Source organism: Rhincodon typus, chromosome 15 (genome assembly GCF_021869965.1).
Source record: "Rhincodon typus isolate 14 chromosome 15, sRhiTyp1.1, whole genome shotgun sequence".
Lineage (NCBI taxonomy): Eukaryota > Metazoa > Chordata > Chondrichthyes > Orectolobiformes > Rhincodontidae > Rhincodon > Rhincodon typus.
In genome coordinates, this window is record NC_063346.1 from 36,273,403 (window position 1) to 36,291,626 (window position 18,224).

The 18,224-nt window shown below is 41.6% G+C and overlaps 1 protein-coding gene across 2 annotated transcripts in view; it reads right to left on the reverse strand.

Annotated features, from left to right (window-relative positions):
- si:ch211-212o1.2 (uncharacterized protein LOC492735 homolog) overlaps positions 1-18,224 on the reverse strand; it is a 119,075-nt gene that overhangs the window by 17,642 nt on the left and 83,209 nt on the right. For both annotated transcript variants that reach the window (XR_007263797.1, XM_048605876.1), the window contains exon 4: positions 15,210-15,354. Coding sequence is in view for 1 of the 2 variants with exons in the window: in XM_048605876.1 (XP_048461833.1) it covers positions 15,210-15,354 (145 nt within the window). In the remaining variant the exon portion in view is untranslated. The remainder of the gene's footprint in view (positions 1-15,209; positions 15,355-18,224) is intronic.

An 18,224-nucleotide genomic window follows, 5' to 3' on the forward strand; every position in this document is an offset into this window, starting at 1 on the left:
AACCCCCTTCCCCTCCCCCTTTTCTGATGAAGGGTCTAGGCCCGAAACGTCAGCCTCTCTGCTCCTATGATGCTGCTTGGCCTGCTGTGTTCATCCAGCCCTGCACCTTGTTGTCTCGGATTCTCCAGCATCTGCAGTTCCTACTATCTCTGGATTCATGAGAGGTCGGTCATACCTGACAAATCTCACTGAATTATTTGAAGAGGTGACTAATGTAGTGGACAAGGGAAGGTCTATGGACATCGTTTATATGGACTTCCAGAATGCACCTGATAAAGTCCCACATAAGAGACTGATAATTATGTTAGAAGCCCATGGAACTGAGGGAACATAACTGCCATGGCTGGAAAATTGGTTGAGTGGCAGGCGACAGAAAGTAGGAATTATGTGTAGGTACTCAAATTGGCAGGATGTGACAAATGGTGTCCTACAGGATCTGTGCTAGGACATCAATTTTTGGCATTATTGATTAACAACTTAGATAATGGCACATAAATTCATATATCTAAATGTGCCAATGGCTCAAAGTTAGGCAGCATTTTAGACAGTTAGATGATAGCATAAAATTACAAAGGTATATTAATAGACTAGGTGAATGGGCAAAACTGTAGCAGAAAGATTGAATGTAAGCAAGTGTGAGGTTATCCATTTTGGACCAAAAATGATGGATTAGGGGACCTTCTAGATGGTATAAAGTTAAACATAATGGATGCCCAAAAAGATCTGAGGGTTCAGATACAGAGGTCTTTAAAATGTCATGAACAGGTGCAGAAAATAATCTAGACTGCTAATAGAATACTGGCATTTATATCGAATCATAGAAGGCGTACAGTGTGGAAGCAGGCCATTCGGCCCATAGAGACCACATGGACCCTCCAAAAAACAGCCCACCCAGACCCATCCCCCTACCGTATCCCGGTAACCTACATTTCCCATGGCTAATCTACCTAACCTGCACATCCCTGGACACTATGAGCAATTTAGCATGGCCAATCCACCCTAACCGGCACAGCTTTGCATCTTGGGAGGAAACCAGAGCACTGGGAGGAAACCCACACAGACATGGGGGGAGAATGTGTAAACTCCACAAAGAATGTGGAATCAAACCTGTGTCCCTGGCACTGTCAGGCAGCTGTGCCGACCACTGAGCCAACATGCCTCCCTATCTAGAGACCTGCAGTACAAGGATCCAGAAGCTAATGTGGTTTCTTTATTCAAGAAGGGCAGCAGGGATAGGACAGGTAATTACAACTGCTGTTCTGGTAGCAACCTTGGCAGTCTGCTCCTATCAGTACTGCCTGTAGAATAGTAAGCATGGTATTGCTCAAATACTGAATGCAAACACAGAGGACAGTACAAGCAGTTTTCATCAAGAGTATTGAGAGCTTTGAATTTTGTACGAGCAGATCTCACTCGACAATGCTGAGAGTGACGAAGAATACATCATTTTATCCCATGTAACAAATAATTAAACAGAGCTGCGTCCAGTTAACCAATCACATTTTTATTACAGAATATTGCAGATCTCTAACTCAAAGTCTATGACCGAATGATCATTCTACTAAAATGTTAGTTTAACTATGCGGTTAATAATAATGTCGGTGTACAAGTCAATCTGTGAAACATCAAAATGTCCCTCCAAATATGAAGCTCACTTGAATGCTGCACATAAAAGTGAAATAATGGCACGGGTATGAGTGATCATCATTTTGAAATATCATTTGTTTCTGATGCAATGACTGTCTTAAACTCCTGCACACCTTCACAACACATCACCTGCTCGAACACTTTGCCCAGTTGAAAGATACCTATAAATAAAACATGCATTTGTAGGGAGAAAAACTGAGACCGACTTCGAATATAAGTACAGCCTGTCACGGCTGGAGAGCAGATCAACTTATACACCTAATATAGGCAAAAAATTATGTTTGGTTTGTGAAAATGGGGACATCTTACGTTATGCAAATATCCAGTCTTTTCAAAAAAAGGATTTAAAGGAAACTGGCAAGGAAGGTGTTTGAGGAAGTTGGGTGATGGGTCTTAAACATTGTTTGTGGTGTTGGAGGTATCATTAATATTGAGGTGGTGATCCTGTAGTTTTCAGACATGAGGGTGTGTTGCAAAAGCATGAAGGTATTACAAACATTAACTCTATCCTTTTAAAAGACGGACACAAAAGCTTTTATGTTGGTTGATAGCATGACCTTTTGCCATTTTCAGCTCCAGGCAGTCCTGAAACTCAGGCAAGTACCTAATTACTGTATAGACTTGTGTAACAGTGAAACTTGTATAAGTCTTCCTCAGAATGTTGGCCAAAACAATCACTTTTCACAGGTCGACACCCAATAATTAAATAATGATCCAACTCTTCCTAATTATCACCCCTTGCCATTGATATCAAACCTGCTCTGGCGCAAACCTACTTGATAGAATCACACAATATCCCACACTGAAGCCATTTTCAGCTCCTCGTATCTGAGAGTGTCAATACGTCTTGTCATTTCACTGTTGCACACTGATTCCCAGCAAACACACTTTCTAATTTGAAACTGTATAGAATAACTAAGGTCAATCAAATTCACTTCTGAAATGCATGCATCGTTTTGTTAACAAACAGGGCTATAACATTCTAGCTAATTCATCTTTCTGCTTCACCATGGATAACAGGGGTTTCAAAACTCAACGGTTGCTACAAGAATATGAAATGGATCTCAATAATTTTAATTGCATTGTGATAGTTCTTCATTTCAAACACAAAGACATTACTGTCTCCAATACGCTAGGTGTGAAAAGCCATAACACAGGATGTTTACTGACCTAACATGCCATCATCTTTGGAAAGAATTTTGGACTTAGCGATGTCACATGGGTAAGGCAATCATATTTATTACGTGTTCTTAAAGATACCAGGACAACCTGTTTTGAGACAGAACACCATGAGGGGCACCATCTGAAAGACCAACTGAAAAGCCATCAAACCAGATGAAAGCCAGCTACACAGATAAGGAGAATGAGGAAGAACCTTTAAGTTGTAGAAGGACTGTCCTCCAACTTGATCTAACTTTAGCTGAGAGCTGACTTCGCAGTAAATCAACTTTCGGAATCCTTGCAGCGTAATGAGAATCTTCTCCTTTTACTGGACCTCCATTTCAGAAAAGGCGTCAATTCATCTGAGAAACTACATGCCTGCTACAAGTGGGACTGCAATAATTCCCAACTGTAATTGCAATTATTCCCTTCCTCTGTATCTAAATCTTCTTGCATATGATAGTGTATGAAACATGGTGTATTTTAAAATTCTGGTGCAAGTGTATGACGATAAATAATGTGCATTTTTAAATTCATAAAATGCTTGTGTCTTGAATCATTTAAATTGGTTCAAATCCCTCTGGGGGTCAGAAAACACAATAACCTCACACACAAAAACACTTTCATCATGGATCAGAATAAAACTCAAGTTCTGTCCACAAAAGATGAAGGGGTATTGGAATGCTAGGGTCAGTTAAAACTAATGGGAGGAGTTCAAGGACAATAGTTGGGCTTGGAAGAACTGAGAAAGTCAGAGACTATGGAAGCACTGAAAGGGGTAAGCCACAGCAGAATAATGGTGGTGGATTGCGGGAGTACTGAAAAGAGAACGGTAGGTATTGGATGGATCAGTCAGGGTGGGGGAGTGAGAGCAGCACCAGGAGATGCCATGAGTAAATTGGGAAACATCATGGTGCTCAGGACTGAATTGTAGCAGATGAAACTCCTCACAGGAATTGCCAAGTACTGATTTGTTGATTTCAACAAATCCATCCTTCTGTGTTGGTACATCGCTGTCTTGTAACCACACTGTAAGTGTGATGCATCTCCTGTTCATTGCCAAAAGTCACATCCTCAGTCATCACCAGGAGCCAGGTTTAAGTGCTTATAGAATCAATAGAGGGAATTTTCACCTTCACCACTTAGGCAGTAAGCCAATTGCTCGCACAGACTAAAACCTGCCTGATATTCATTTCCACATGGGAATATGAAGGTCAGGCAATGACTTCCCCAACTGCAGGTGAAAATTACCTCAACGTGTTGATTTTAATGGGGCTGATTTTCTGAGTTTGCATTCAGAATTAAATTAGTTACGTTTTCAATGCGAGTTTGGAAAAAATAAAATCTACTAAACTCTTTTGCTCCCTGTTTCAAAGAATTCTGATCAAAATACCAATAGGCAACTTCAGCTTTTACTTTGTATGACTGCTGACTCCTTTCAGGATCCCGTAGATTTTCTCAGTAGGTGTCCCCATGGATTATTTGAATGTTTTGGAATGACCAAAAAGGAGGAATTTGGAAGATTGTAGCCTCTCGATACAGAATTTCAAACACTTCTCCGCTTGAAGAGGAGTCTGGTGCCTGCTGAGCTGTTGGCTCCCAATTGAAAAAAAGCATCAAATCATTTTAGGCAAAGCTCATACACTATGTAATTCAAACCACCCCCCTTGGCAGTTAGTTAGTTTGCAGACATTACTGAAGATGATGCTGCTCTTAATTTTTTGAAAGCAGACCCGGCTCTGAAAGTGAGGTTTATCCTCGAGGGGGGTGCTGCTGCAAATTTCTGTAAAAGTCTGTGAGGCATTTCAATTCTGTAATGTCAGCTCAGAAAGATGAAGGAACGGGACCACCAATATTATCTCCATGTTCCCATCTGGGAGCTAGATAAAAGAATTCCATAGCTCTGCAGGCAAAACAGCACTGACGTTTTACATAGGCTTTGCTTACTGGGGGGTCTTGATAATGTTTCCTGCAAAGAGCACTGGGAGACAGAAGGGGGTCAGATCAAAAGTCCATTTGAAACTAGACGGGAGGAAGAACATGTGGTGAATCAGTTTTCCAAGCACACACGGGATTATCCCCGGGGAACAGAATTCAAACAACACCATCTGGATGCTTGTCTCCTGGGAAAAAGGCCTTAGCAGCTGGACATCTGACTCAGAATGCATCCCCTGTTGGTTGTTAATGGGCCAATGGATATGACCCTGTACTCCTTGCAGGAAATGGCATCAGGACTCACCCCAATTTTCCTGTGTGACCTGAACTACTTCTATATGGTCTCACGAGTCATTCTGAACTGGAAAGATTGTTAAAATGTGATTAGGAGGGTTCAAGTATGCAGGAGTAGATTACTTTGAATCATTCAGATATTGTTTAAAAATAAAAGTGAGAAAATCACGCACTGCTAGCGATTCACTGGCAGCCGCTCACATCGAACTGTCAGAGCTTTTAAAATCCTCTATCAACTGACATCATCTGCTGGCACAATGAGTCCATTTGAACTGCTGTTACTCAGCTGATCTGATTGTGCAAGTCCAGTATTTCCACAGCAACCACTCTGAACACAGTATGCTGATAGAAGTGCCAGCTTCATTACCACTACCCATTCCCTTCTGTGGGAGATGCTTTCACCAAAGGACCGCTATTTAAATGGACTTCTGCGGGGAGGACAAAAAGGTTCAATGACACACTGCATACTGTAGAGGAGAACAATGCTAAATCAAATAACCTTTCAAAATTAAACAGCTTGGTCCTTCTTTAAGAGGAGTAAGACAGCATTTGGTAAATACAAAGCACAAAAAGAATTCATACTTTAAAAACCACATGCCTTGGATTCTTTTTAATACTCGAAATGCATTAGAATAATAAAACAAGCAGCTATTGTTAGTATGGCCCATCCCTGCAGGGGTGGCTTACATTACAGCTCCTTTTATATTGCTGGTATGTCACATTAGTACTGCTGGCTCCCAATGCATGGGTCTTATGCAGCCTGCAGCAATCCTAAAGTCATGACTTCAGTTTTTTTTTGAGACCTGCAAGAGGAAAGAGGTAGTTAAAGAAATGGCCTTGATGAATTCAACAAGTTTATTCTGGGGCTGCCGCCAGACGCACAGGATCTGTGCGCTGGCACTTGGCTCACAAACACAACATAAGCATGTGTATATGCCTTTCAGATAAACAAGATTTGTGAGGAGGTCCATCTTACAATATGTCTTTCAAGCAAATAAACAAACGAGACCAGTGCCAGGATATTTCCATGCTCCACTTTACATTCTGATTCTTTCTACTGAATAAACAAGCTGAATCACTGCCAATCTCTAATAAGGCCCATCTCCATGGATCCAATTTACATATCTCAAACAAACAAACTAGACGAATGCCAGCCCATATTACGACAAATGTCCTTTGTCATTCCATCATGTCTATAAAGATAAGGTTACTTTCATATGCGATCTACAGTTTTCTTGGTTGTTTTTCTATTATGCTTTGAATTAATTTTTTTGGTATCAGATTGCAGTGCAATGGCACCACAGGTTGGAATATCAAAACACTATATCAATGAGTGGGAAATGCAAATCAAATTCCTCATTTCACTCAATTCTAATCTCCAGCCAAGTCTTTCAAAGAAAAGCAGTGCATTAAAGACACCATTTCATTCTTATGTCAGGTGGACAGATAAGTATACGTTTGTGTGAAAATACAGGTGACCAAATACATGACAATCTACATGATAGAAGATGGTTAAAATAGTAAAGTTTCAAAGATCTGGAAGTATTGATTAAAGTGCATTTACACACAAGCTTTTAAGGCATATTACAATTAATAAAGTAAACTGTTCTAGGACAGTTAGGTACCAGATTCATTCCGGAATAAAACGAGTTGGTGGCTAAAAGTGCAATTTAAGAAGTAAACCTTAAGAAAGCCTTTTAAGTGGAAATGAGCTCCAGATTTTGGGATGGATGACTGAAATTTATACCAGTGTAGGTAAGACAGAGCAGTGAGCAGCAGCCCATGAGTAAGGACTGAGAGCTGGAGAATACTACAGCAAAAGTATGGAAAGAGGTAGTGGAAGGATTTGAAGGATGATGAAATTGAAACTGATCTGCTAAGAATGGGTAGCCATTTGATCTTGGTAAGAATTATTCTGATAGGTGAGTGAGTTAGAACACAAACAGTTTTACTCTGGATCAGTGGAACTTTACTAAGCCCACGTATTGTGGAGCCAGAGAGGAAAACATTCAAAAGATTAATTCTGGAGTTGACAACGGCATGGGTGAGGATTTTAGCGCATTCAAGATGAAAGGCCTTTTGGAGGGATAGAGATGGTATCTCGGCGACGCAGTGGATTTGAGGTTCACAGCTTTGCTCAGGGACAAATAATATGCAACTGTTGGATTGAGCTTTGCAGATGTGCTGACAGGGTGATGAGATCAAAGAATTGGATGCGTGATATCCAGAGCTTTAATCTTGCCAATAATAAATTGCAAGAAACTTTGGTTGACATGAAATTGATGCCGAATGGCAGTGCAGTAAAAAAGACAGAATCTGTTGGGTAGCAGTCAAAGAACAGAGCTAGATGCCATTGTCATACAAATAACATCTGATCCAATGCTTATTATTAAAGCACAAAATATCAATGAAGGATAGAAAGCTAGGAGTACATTGAAATTGATCATCATAACACTGGAGAGAAAGCTATTCCAAGAGTTGTACCATTGCATTGGTACATTGCATTGCACTGAGTATTGCTACCAGCTATTAAGGAGAATGGTACAATTGATCCTCTCAAAGATTTAGAGATTTTTGGATGGGAGTGTTCAAGTCAAGTTCCAATTCCTGCCTTTTTTTTGATATTTATAAATTCATATTTTAGCTAAGTGATAAATACATGCTGTTTTTCATTTTTATTGAAATCCAGAAACTGGAGTACCAATCTTCAGTACAATGTGGTTTCCAAAGAAATATGTAACTAGTTGAATCATAGAATCCTTACAGTGTGGAAACAGGCCCTTTGGCCCAACAAGTCCACACCAACCCTCAGAGCATCCCACCCAGACCCATCTCCGCATAACCTACCTAATCTACACATCCCTGAACATTACAGGCAATTTAGCATGGCCAATCCACCTAACCTGCACACCTTTGGACTGTGGGAGAAAACCGGAGCACCCGGAGGAAACCCACGCAGACACAGGGAGAACGTGGAAACTCCACACAGACAGTTACACGAGGCCAGAATGCTAACCACTGTGCCACCGTGCCTCCGTGAGATTTTCCTGATGTGGTGTGAACTAATTCTTGATAAACTGGAGTATTGATCTTTCATACATGCTGTGCCTTGCCCATGAAGTTAACTTTATTGTCAGTCTATAACTGTCTTCCTTCCAAAAAAAACCTACTTCTCTTTAAAAACCTATTTTTGTACACCTTTATATTCTCTGGTGGAGCTGTTCTAACAAGAAGAAACCAGGTGTTACCTGTGTAATATAAAGAAATATATTGAGAAAAAGAAGGGCCAATCATATTAAAAAGAGAATTAGGTTTTTCAGAACTAAGATAATTATGGGCTGACAATAAAGTTAACTTGAAAAAGACAAATGAAGCTAAAATAAAACTTTATGACAGGTGATGATATCTCATTGTATTACAGTGACCCATACTGGTACCCATGCTGTATATTTTTTAAATCACACCACTTCAAATGAGCTTACAGTTCATGGGCTGCATAACCGTGTACATCACACCAAGCAGACTTGGAACAGAATCAGAATTGTTCAGGATCATCCACACTCTCAGCCAGCGAAAATATAGCATTGCTTGTTTGAAGTCTGATTACATATAAATGAAAGGTTTTACAAACAATCTGGAATGGCTGTGAGCACAAACAATCTGGAATGATGGCAGCATGATGGTCCTCCTGTTGAGCATTTGGAAGGGGTGTGAGTATCGCTGCAATGTCGGCAGTATGATAACTCCCACTGAGTATTTGGAATGAATTGTGAATGGCTTTTATGTCTCTCTTTGCCTTTTCTTTCAAGCAGATGGTGATGCAGGGAACCCCAGCTACTCAACACTTTATAAATTAACATGGATGCAGCAGAATAAAATTAAATAAAATGGAATCTGAAATGCTCCATATTTACTGACAATATTCTGTAGTTTTGCATTTGTAGGTTATTTGTTGAAGTTAAGCCATTGTTTTGCTTATTCCAAACTGGCTTTGGCAGAATACTATATATGTTTTGCTTACAAACTCTACTGGAGATGGCATTAAGTGAAAGAACACTTGGAAATTTAAAATCTGGTATCAGACACAGATTGCATCACCAGATGATGTCAGGTTATCTCAGCAATCTTCATAGAGCACATCACCACGATTAATAACAATAACTGCACTTACATTGTGCCTTGAACATGGAAAAACACCCCCAAGGTGCTTCACCAGGGTACAGAATAACACTGAGTTAAAGGAAGAGCCATTAGGAGGGGTGATGAAAAGATTGATCAAAGTGGTATGATTTAAAAGTCTTCAAGGGTGAAAGGGAAGCAATTTCACAGTACCGAAATTAGAAGACTGAAGTTGTAAAAGGTGAGATAAAAGAACCTCAGAAACAATGCGTTCTCAAAGGCTAGGGGCCTAAAATGGTTTATAGACAAGGGGAAACACAAGGTCGGGAAAGAATTTGAACAGCAGGATAACACCGGTAAACCAGAGGTGTTGAAAGACCAGGAGTCAATGTATGCTCTCGAGCCAACATAAGCCAGCGCAGACATGAACAGGACGAGTGCGCAATAGAACAACGACAGCTGAATCTAGAGTGGTTTCAAAGTTGGAGGATAAAACAGCCTGAAAAGCATGGGAATAGCAAGTGTGGAGGATTAAAAAAAGCCATGAGGTTTTCTGAAGAAATCTGGCTGAGGTAAATGTGAAGGTAGATTATGTTAGACCATTTAGACCATACGACATAGGAGCAGAAATTAGGCCATTCAGCCTAATCAAGTCTGCTCCGCCATTCAATCATGGCTGGTAAGTTTCTCAACCCCATTCTCCCACTTTCTCCCCATAACCCTTGATCCCCTTGACAATCAAGAACCTCTCTATCTCTGTCTTAAACATACTCAATGACCTGGCCTCCACAGCCTTCTGTGGCACTGAATTCAATAGATTCACCCACTCTCTGGCTGAAGAATTTTCTCCTTATTTCTAAAAGGTCTTTCCTTTACTCTAAGAATGTACACTCCGGTCCTAGTCTCTCCTACCAATGGAAGCATCTTCCCAACATCAACTCTGTCCAAGCCATTCAGTTTTCTGAAACTTTCAATTAGATCCCCCCTCATCCTTCTAAACTCCATCGAGTATAGACCCAGAGTCCTCAAACATTCCTCAAATGTTAAGCTTTTCATTCCTGGGGCCATTCTTGTGAACCTCCTGAGCCCACTCCAGGGCCAGTACATCCTTCCTGAGAAATGGGGCCTAAAACTGTGCACAATACTCCAAATGTGGCCTGACCAGAGCCTTATAGAGCCTCAGGAGCACATCCCTGCTTTTGTATTCAAGTCCTCTCAAACTAAACGCCAAAGTTACACTTTCCGTCCTCACTACTGACTCAACCTGCGACTCTACCTTGACAGAATCCTGAACTGAAACTGCCAAGTCTCTTTGCACTTCAGACTTCTGAATTTTCCCCCCATTTAGAACATAGTCCATTCTTCTATTCTTCTTGGCAAAGTGCAACACCTCACACTTTCCCACGTTGTACTCCATCTGCCACTTCTTTGCCCACTCTCCTAACCTGTCCAAATCCTTCTGCAGCCTCCCTGCATCCTCAATATACCTGTCTCTCTACCTATCTTTGTACAATCAGCAAACTTAGCCAAAATGCCCTCAATTCTTTCATGTAGATCATTAATGTACAAAGTGAAATGTTGTGGTCCCAACACTGACCCTTGCAGAACACCACTAGTCCCTGGCTGCCATCCTGACAAAGATCCTTTTATCCCTACTCTCTGCTTTCTGCCAGACAGTCAATCTTCTATCCATGCTAGTACCTTGCCTCCAACACCATGGGCCCTTATCTTACTCAGCAGCCTCCTGTGTGGCACCTTGTCAAAGGCCTTCTTGAAGTCCAGGTAGGTAACATCCATTGGTCTCCTTGGTCTAACCTCAAAAAATTCTAACAGATTTGTCAGGCATGACATCCCCTTGATGAAGCCATACTGACTTTGCCCTATTTTACCATGCAGTTCCAAATATTCAGAAATCTCATCCTTTACAATAGACTCCAAAATCTTACCCACAACTGAGGTTAGGTTAATCCGCCTAGAAGTTCCAAAAGTGGAAGCAGATCTTTGCGACACGTCAATACTGTTGGGATCAGAAGACCAGCTCAGGACCAGGAAGGTCACCGAGATGGCAAACAGTCAGTGCAGGCATGATGGGCCAGAAGACCTTTTGCTGCACTGTGCAACAATTCAGTGACAGTCTGAGTCAACATGAGGCAATGGTCAGGAAGGGGATGGTATCAGTGGCATAGGCACAGAATGAAAGGAACAACTGCTTTGGTCTTCCTGAGGCTTAAATGGTGGAAATTGTAGCTCACCTAGGACTGGATGTCAGAGGAGCAGTCTGACAACATAGGGCCACTCTAGGGACCATAGAAGAGCAGAATGTCACCACAATACAAGTGGAAATTATGCAATACCATTGAAAATAAATTGAGAACAAAAATTCAATTTCACAATATGTAGTGCATCACTTAACTAGGTTAAACCACATTTTGGAAGCACATTGGTAAAGGAAAAGCATGATCCAATTTTACATGCCAACTTTATCTCCGTAGGGATAGATCTCAATCCTGCACATTCCAAAGGCAGCTGTCTCTTTAAAGAGATAATGCTAACTACAGTTGAACCAACTTATATTTACGGTCAGCTTTCGGTAGCTTGACATAAAAAAACTCCTCTAAACATTAATGAACTAATTTCCATTCAATAAGTTGCCTTAAGAATACCAGTACTTTTATGAACAAAAATCAATAATCAAAATAAAAATGAAACAAAAAAGGTAAAGCTGCTTAAAAATAATAAAGATTTCAAAGCATAGCCTTGGCCAAGAATAAAACTTAAATAAAATATGTTCATTAAAATACATTTGGTTCAGCTTCTTAAGTAAACACAGTAGCTGTCATCATGATTGACAAGAAGGCAGGCTCCATAATTAGTTGTGGTTTAATTCTTTCTCATGAGTTTGAAAGCAAGCAGACTCTTATCCAAAAATGCAGGCACTCCCAGTTGAGACTCTAGCCCAGAGATTGCTTTATATTTGACTGGTGCTACAAATACTGCATGGTCTTTTTTGGCAACATCTGAATTGTTGAATGTCTTAGCAGCTAAACTATTATGAGCTTCACAGCTGCTGCCAAGTGTTTCATTCCACATTAGGATAGTAGTCGAAAATACAGCCACATCTGGTACAAAGCTTCACAAACGAATTCTGACCTTTAAAGTGCCCCAGGGTTAAAGTTTACCTGGACTTCTAGTGAAGTCATGATCTGGCCAGCTGCCCAATTAAGAGGCTCTGGGCCCCAGCATCAATATCTGCAAATGTATTATCCCAAAGAACTAGAATAGGGTGGAAACAAAGACAACACCCACAGTTTCTCAATCCAGTGTTTCCAAAAGGGGTCTCTAGCCCAATGGGAAATTTCCTTTTAACAAAGGAAAAATTGCAATGTCAAATTGCAATTTACTTTTCTCCTATTTCCCAAAATTCCCAACCAATGGGTCCATGCAGAGGCTGACTTTAAATGCCCAAAGGTCATCCTATCTCCAGAGACAGGGATATAGAAGAAATAGCGGTATGCTAATTTAATATTGTACTCAGTCACTGGTGCACCACCTAAAATTATTACTCACCAACAGGAAACTGGCTGGTTTCAAACGAAGTAACACTCACACTTCTTCCACCTCCACCTCCCCCTCAAAGTTCTTGTGGTGCAGTGGTACTATCCCTAGCTCTGACCTAGGAGGCCTAGGTTCAGGCCCCACCTGCTCCAGGGGTGTTTAATAACATCTCAGGACAGGGTTATTAGAAATTACCACACCTCCTTCTTTACACACTGCCCCAGTATCTTCGCCCCGCATTCCTCCCACCCATACCTCCAGCTTAAAAACCTGAACCAGTTCCTGTAGCAGCGCTTTACCTGCACTTCACACAATCTAATTTACTGCATTCGCTGCTCACAATGTGGTCTCCTCTATATTAGAGAAATGAAACGTAGATTGTGTGTGCACTTCGCAAAACACCCACATTCTGCTTGCAAAAAAGACCCTGAGCTTCCTGTTGCCTGTCATTTCGACACAGCATCCTGTTTCCCTGGCCAACATCTCTGTCTCAGGCTTGCTGCAGTCCTCCAGTGAAGCTCAGTGTAAGCTGGAAGAACAGCACTGCATTTTCCCCTTGGGGACCCTTCAGCATCGAATTCAATATCGAATTCAATAATTTTAGGACTTGAGTCCTCCATGTCCTTATCCCAACCCCCATACAGCAGGCCTTATCATCATATTACACACAACCCATTGTTAGCCACTAACAGTCCCCATTAATAGATATTCACCCTCCGAGCCGGATCTTTATCCACTGCTTTGTCTGTCCAACTGCTTTTTCTCGCTCTTTGGGCTCTATCTCTACTTATTGTTTACTCCTTACCCATCTCCCTCCCAACCCCACCCCAACCATATCTTCTGCATATAAACTGACATTTTCCTAGATACCATCAATTCTGAGGAAGGGTCACTCGATCCGAGATGTTAACTCTGGTTTCTCTCCACAGATGCTGCCAGATCTGCTGAACTTTTCCAGCAATTTCTGTTTTTGCTTCTGAATCAGTTCCGTTCACACTAACTTACTGCAATGTTGCTTCGAAAGAACAGAACACAACAGAATAAAAACCGAAAGAACTGTGGATGCTGTAAGTCAGGAACAAAAACAAAGACATCAGACGCCATTTCCACCACCTCCAGCGAGATGCCACCACCAGACACATATTCCCCTCCCCTCCCTTGTCCGCTTTCCACAGGGACTGTTCCCTCTGGGACACCCTGGTCCACACTTCCTTCACCCCCTAAACCTCCCCACAGCCCTACAGCACCTTCCCCTGTAACCAGCGAAAGTGCAACACCTGCCCATTTACCTCCTCCCTCCCCAGTATCCAAGGGCCCAAACATACCTTCCACGTGAAGCAAAACTTCACCTGCACTTCCTAGAATCTAGTCTACTGCATTCGCTGCTCACAATGTGGTCTCCTCTATGTTGGGGAAACGAAGCGTAGACTTGGCGAATGCTTTGCAGAACATCGACGTTCTGCTCGCAAAAAAGACCCTGAACTACTTGTTGCCTGCCACTTCAACGCACCACCCTGCTCCCTGGCCAACATCTCTGTCTCTGGCTTGCTGCAGTGTTCCAGCGAAGCCCAACACAAGCTGGAGGAACAACACCTCATTTTCCACTTGGGGACCCTACAGCCTTCCAGACTCAATATTGAGTTCAATAATTTTAGGGCCTAAACTCTCCTATGTCCCAGCCCCCTACTCCACACACTAGGCCTTGTTACCACATAGCCTGCCATTACACACCCCCTGTTGTTAGTCACTAACAGTCCCCATTAATAATTATTCACCCTCCCAGCCTGATCGTTAGCAACTCCTTTGTCTGTCCAACTGTCTTTCTCTCTCTTTGGGCTCTATCCTATCGTTTACTCCCTACCCCACCCACCTCCCTATTTTCTGCATATAAACTGACGTTTTCCCAGCCACCATCAGTTCTGAGGAAGGGTCTCCGGGCCCAAAATGTTAACTCTGTTTTCTCCTTGACGGATGCTGCCAGACCTGCTGAGCTTTTCCAGCAACTTTGTTTTTGTTCCAGAACACAACAGAAGAACAGTTCTGAAGAAAAGTTATTGGGCCTGAAACATTAATTCTGCTCTTTCTCCACAGATGCTGCCAGACCTGCTGAGTTTTTCCAGCAATTTCTTATTTTTTTTTTCTAATCCCAGTCTAATGTTCTGAAGACTTGGGTTCTAATCCATGACAGATGGTGAAATTTGATTCAACAAGAATCTGGAATAAATCTACCATCCATACGTGGTCTGTTCGACATATGACTGCAGACCCACAGCAATGTGATTGATGCTTAATTAGGGATGGGTAGTGAATGCTGGCCAAGCCAGTGACACCCACATCCCATGAATTGCAGAGGAAACTAGAGAGAGACACCAACCAATCATTCTAATAACAGTGCCAATAACCTCCTCATAATTTGTGCAGCTTGTAAATAGGACACAAATTTGAAGATCTTTTTGTCCAATTAACTTGCATCACAATAAAGAGTTACATAATCTCACCTGGACTGTTAGTGATAAACTTGTAGGTTGTGTGGGCCAGTGGAATAATAGTGAACATACAATTATCACCATTAGTCTCAATGAAGTCATGCCTTGTTATTGCAGTTGGATCAATATGATGCTCTCGAAAAGGTCTTATAAATGCCTGTGTACAAGCAAAAGAAAACAAAAAAAAAATCAGAATGCTTGACCTTTTCTCCAGTCCTACAAATGTTTTAACCAAATAGTGACAGATATATCTGAAGTATGTCTAAATCACATGTTTTAATGAGAGCTGCTTGCAAGGAAAGGGAAGCTGTTTTACTACTGGATGAAATTTTGGTAAATACGGTGCAAACTAAGTTATTATGAAATATTACAATTATGTATTAGGACCTCTGGTCAAATGTTCTAGGAGACCCCATACTCAAAGCCCCAGTCGTTCAACATATTTCCAAATTACATACTGCACCATATTTTTTGAACACAAGCAATGTGGGATGACTCGGTTATCTTGTTTGCTCAAAATTTTCTGCATCACTCTAATTGAAAATACTTGGGCAAAATCCAGATGCTAGGGATTTCCACATTCAGAGCTTGCTTGCGGGAAACGGTCACTAATGTCCTGCAGCATGCAAATGCCTGCAGCAGTTTAAAGGACAAGTATGTACAAATATAAACATGTAATAAAGCAACAAAAGACTTGAAATATAATGTCTGGCAGGTCTATGCAGGAGCAGGTTTGTCACTGCACATGTGGAAGTGTTAGTGATTTAAGTTAAGCTGAGGAAGGAAGTTCTGAGCAGATCACCAATAGAAACAGCACAGGGACAATGGAAGGAGACGGACAAGCCTTGAGAACAATTTTCCAGAGGAATGGACACTATCATTGCACCACAAGACGCCAGCCATTCAAGAAAAAGCTTGCTCCTTTTATTACAATTAGTCTAATTGCTCTCAAGACCAACTTTGATTGCCAAATGTACCAAAGTTCACGGATTTAGGTAGCTAAATTTTTAATCAGTAAGGGAATTAAGGGTTATAGCAAAAAGACAGGAAAGTGGAGTTGAGGATTATGGATTTGTGGGCAGCACAGTGGCCCAGTGGTTAGCACTACTGTCTCACAGCGCCAAGGACCCGGGTTCGATTCCACACTCAGGTGACTGTCTGTGGAATTTGCACATTCTCCCCACATCTGCATGGGTTTCCTCCGTGTGCTCTGGTTCCTCCCACAGTCCAAAGATGTGCAGGTTAGGTGGATTGGCCATGCTAAGTTTCCCCAGATTAGGTGGGTTATGCGGGGATGAGTCTGGGTGGGATGCTCTGAGGTTCAGTGTGGACTTGTTGGGCCGAAGGGCCTGTTTCCACACTGTAGGGATTCTATGATGGATCAAACATAATTTCATTGAATAATAGAGTAGACCGAATAGGCTAAAATGGTCTATTTCTGTTCCTTCATATTATGATCTTATTTAACTAGATTCCAACTACTGCTTTTTTGTTAGGGTTTGATTCCATATACAGCAAATAAATTAATGCTTAATAAGCAATCAATTTGGAGAGGAAAGGGGATGTTAACCTTTGTCTGAAGTAAAATTAACTAGAGAAAGTACTTATGCAGTTATATGATTTGATGAATTCTATCACTGAACCTCTTCAATTCTTTGCTGAACCAGAAGCGTTGCACCCAGGTAAGGAATGATGAATCTGCTTCTCTGTTTTAAAATTCCTAGTTTTCTGGAGAGATTTTACGCTCCTTCTAGCATGAGGTTGTACTTCTCGCTGGTAAAAATATTGCTACCCAATGTGTATTTTACCAGCAAATAGCCTACTGCAAAGTTTTCTTGAGTGAAAGAAAGAATGATTGTTTTATTCGCTCAAACTAAGGAAAACAATAAAGATGCAATGTTAATACACACGCGCACACACACACACAGGCGCGCACACACACACAGGCACGCACACACACACAGGCACACGCACACAGGCACACACACACACAGGCACACACAGACACCTTGTATCCTCAGCAGCAGCAAATACTTCTATTGACTTTTGAGTTTTTGGCAATCTGATGTTTCTTTATAACCAGCTCTGTCACTGGGCAATTTCCTCAAGCAGTTGAAAGGAAGAGTTTTCTCCAGTTCATTCCAGCAACAAATCCATCTCCCCTCTTCTGTGAAAAGCAGCTCTCTGAAATACTTTCAGTTGTGTATTCCAACATCTGTGTTCCTTGTTTCTGAGCTCTAAAACTTCAAGGCATAACTGGGCAGCACAGCAGTTAGCACTGCTGCCTCACAGCACCAGAGTGCCTGTTTGCAGATGACTGTAAAATGAATGGTGGAGCAAAGTGTACAGAGGACACTGAAAGTCTGCAGAGGGGGATATAGATAGGTTAGGTGAGTGGCAAAGGTCTGGCAGATGGAGTACAATGTTGGTAAATATGAGTTCAACCATTTTGGTAGAATAACAGCAAAATGAACTATTGTTTGAATGGTGAAAAACTGCAGCATGCAACCTGGGTGTCCTGCTACATGAATCACAAAAAGTTGGTTTGCAGATGCAACAGGTAATTGAGGTGGTTAATGGAATATTGTCTGTCATTGCTAGATGGATGAAATTTAAAAATAGGGAGGTTATGCTGCAGCTGTATAGGGTGCTGGTGAGGCTACACCTGGAGTAGTGTACAGTTTTGGTCTCCATTACTTGAGAGATGATGTACTGGCACTGGAGGGTGTACAGAGAATGTTCACTAGGTTGATTTTGGAGTTGAGAGGGTTGGCTTATGAGGAGAGATTGACGAGACTGGCATTCAATGGAATTTAGAAGAACGAAGGGGTGTCTTCTAGAAACATATAAGTTTATGAAGGGAGTAGATGAGATAGAAGCAGGGGAGGTTGTTTCCACCAGCAGGTGAAACTAGAACTAGAGGGCATAGCCTCAAAATAAGGGGGATTAGATTCAGGATTGAGTTGAGGAGGAACTTCTTCACCCAAAGAGTTGCGAATCTGTGGAATTCCCTGCCCAGTGAAGCAG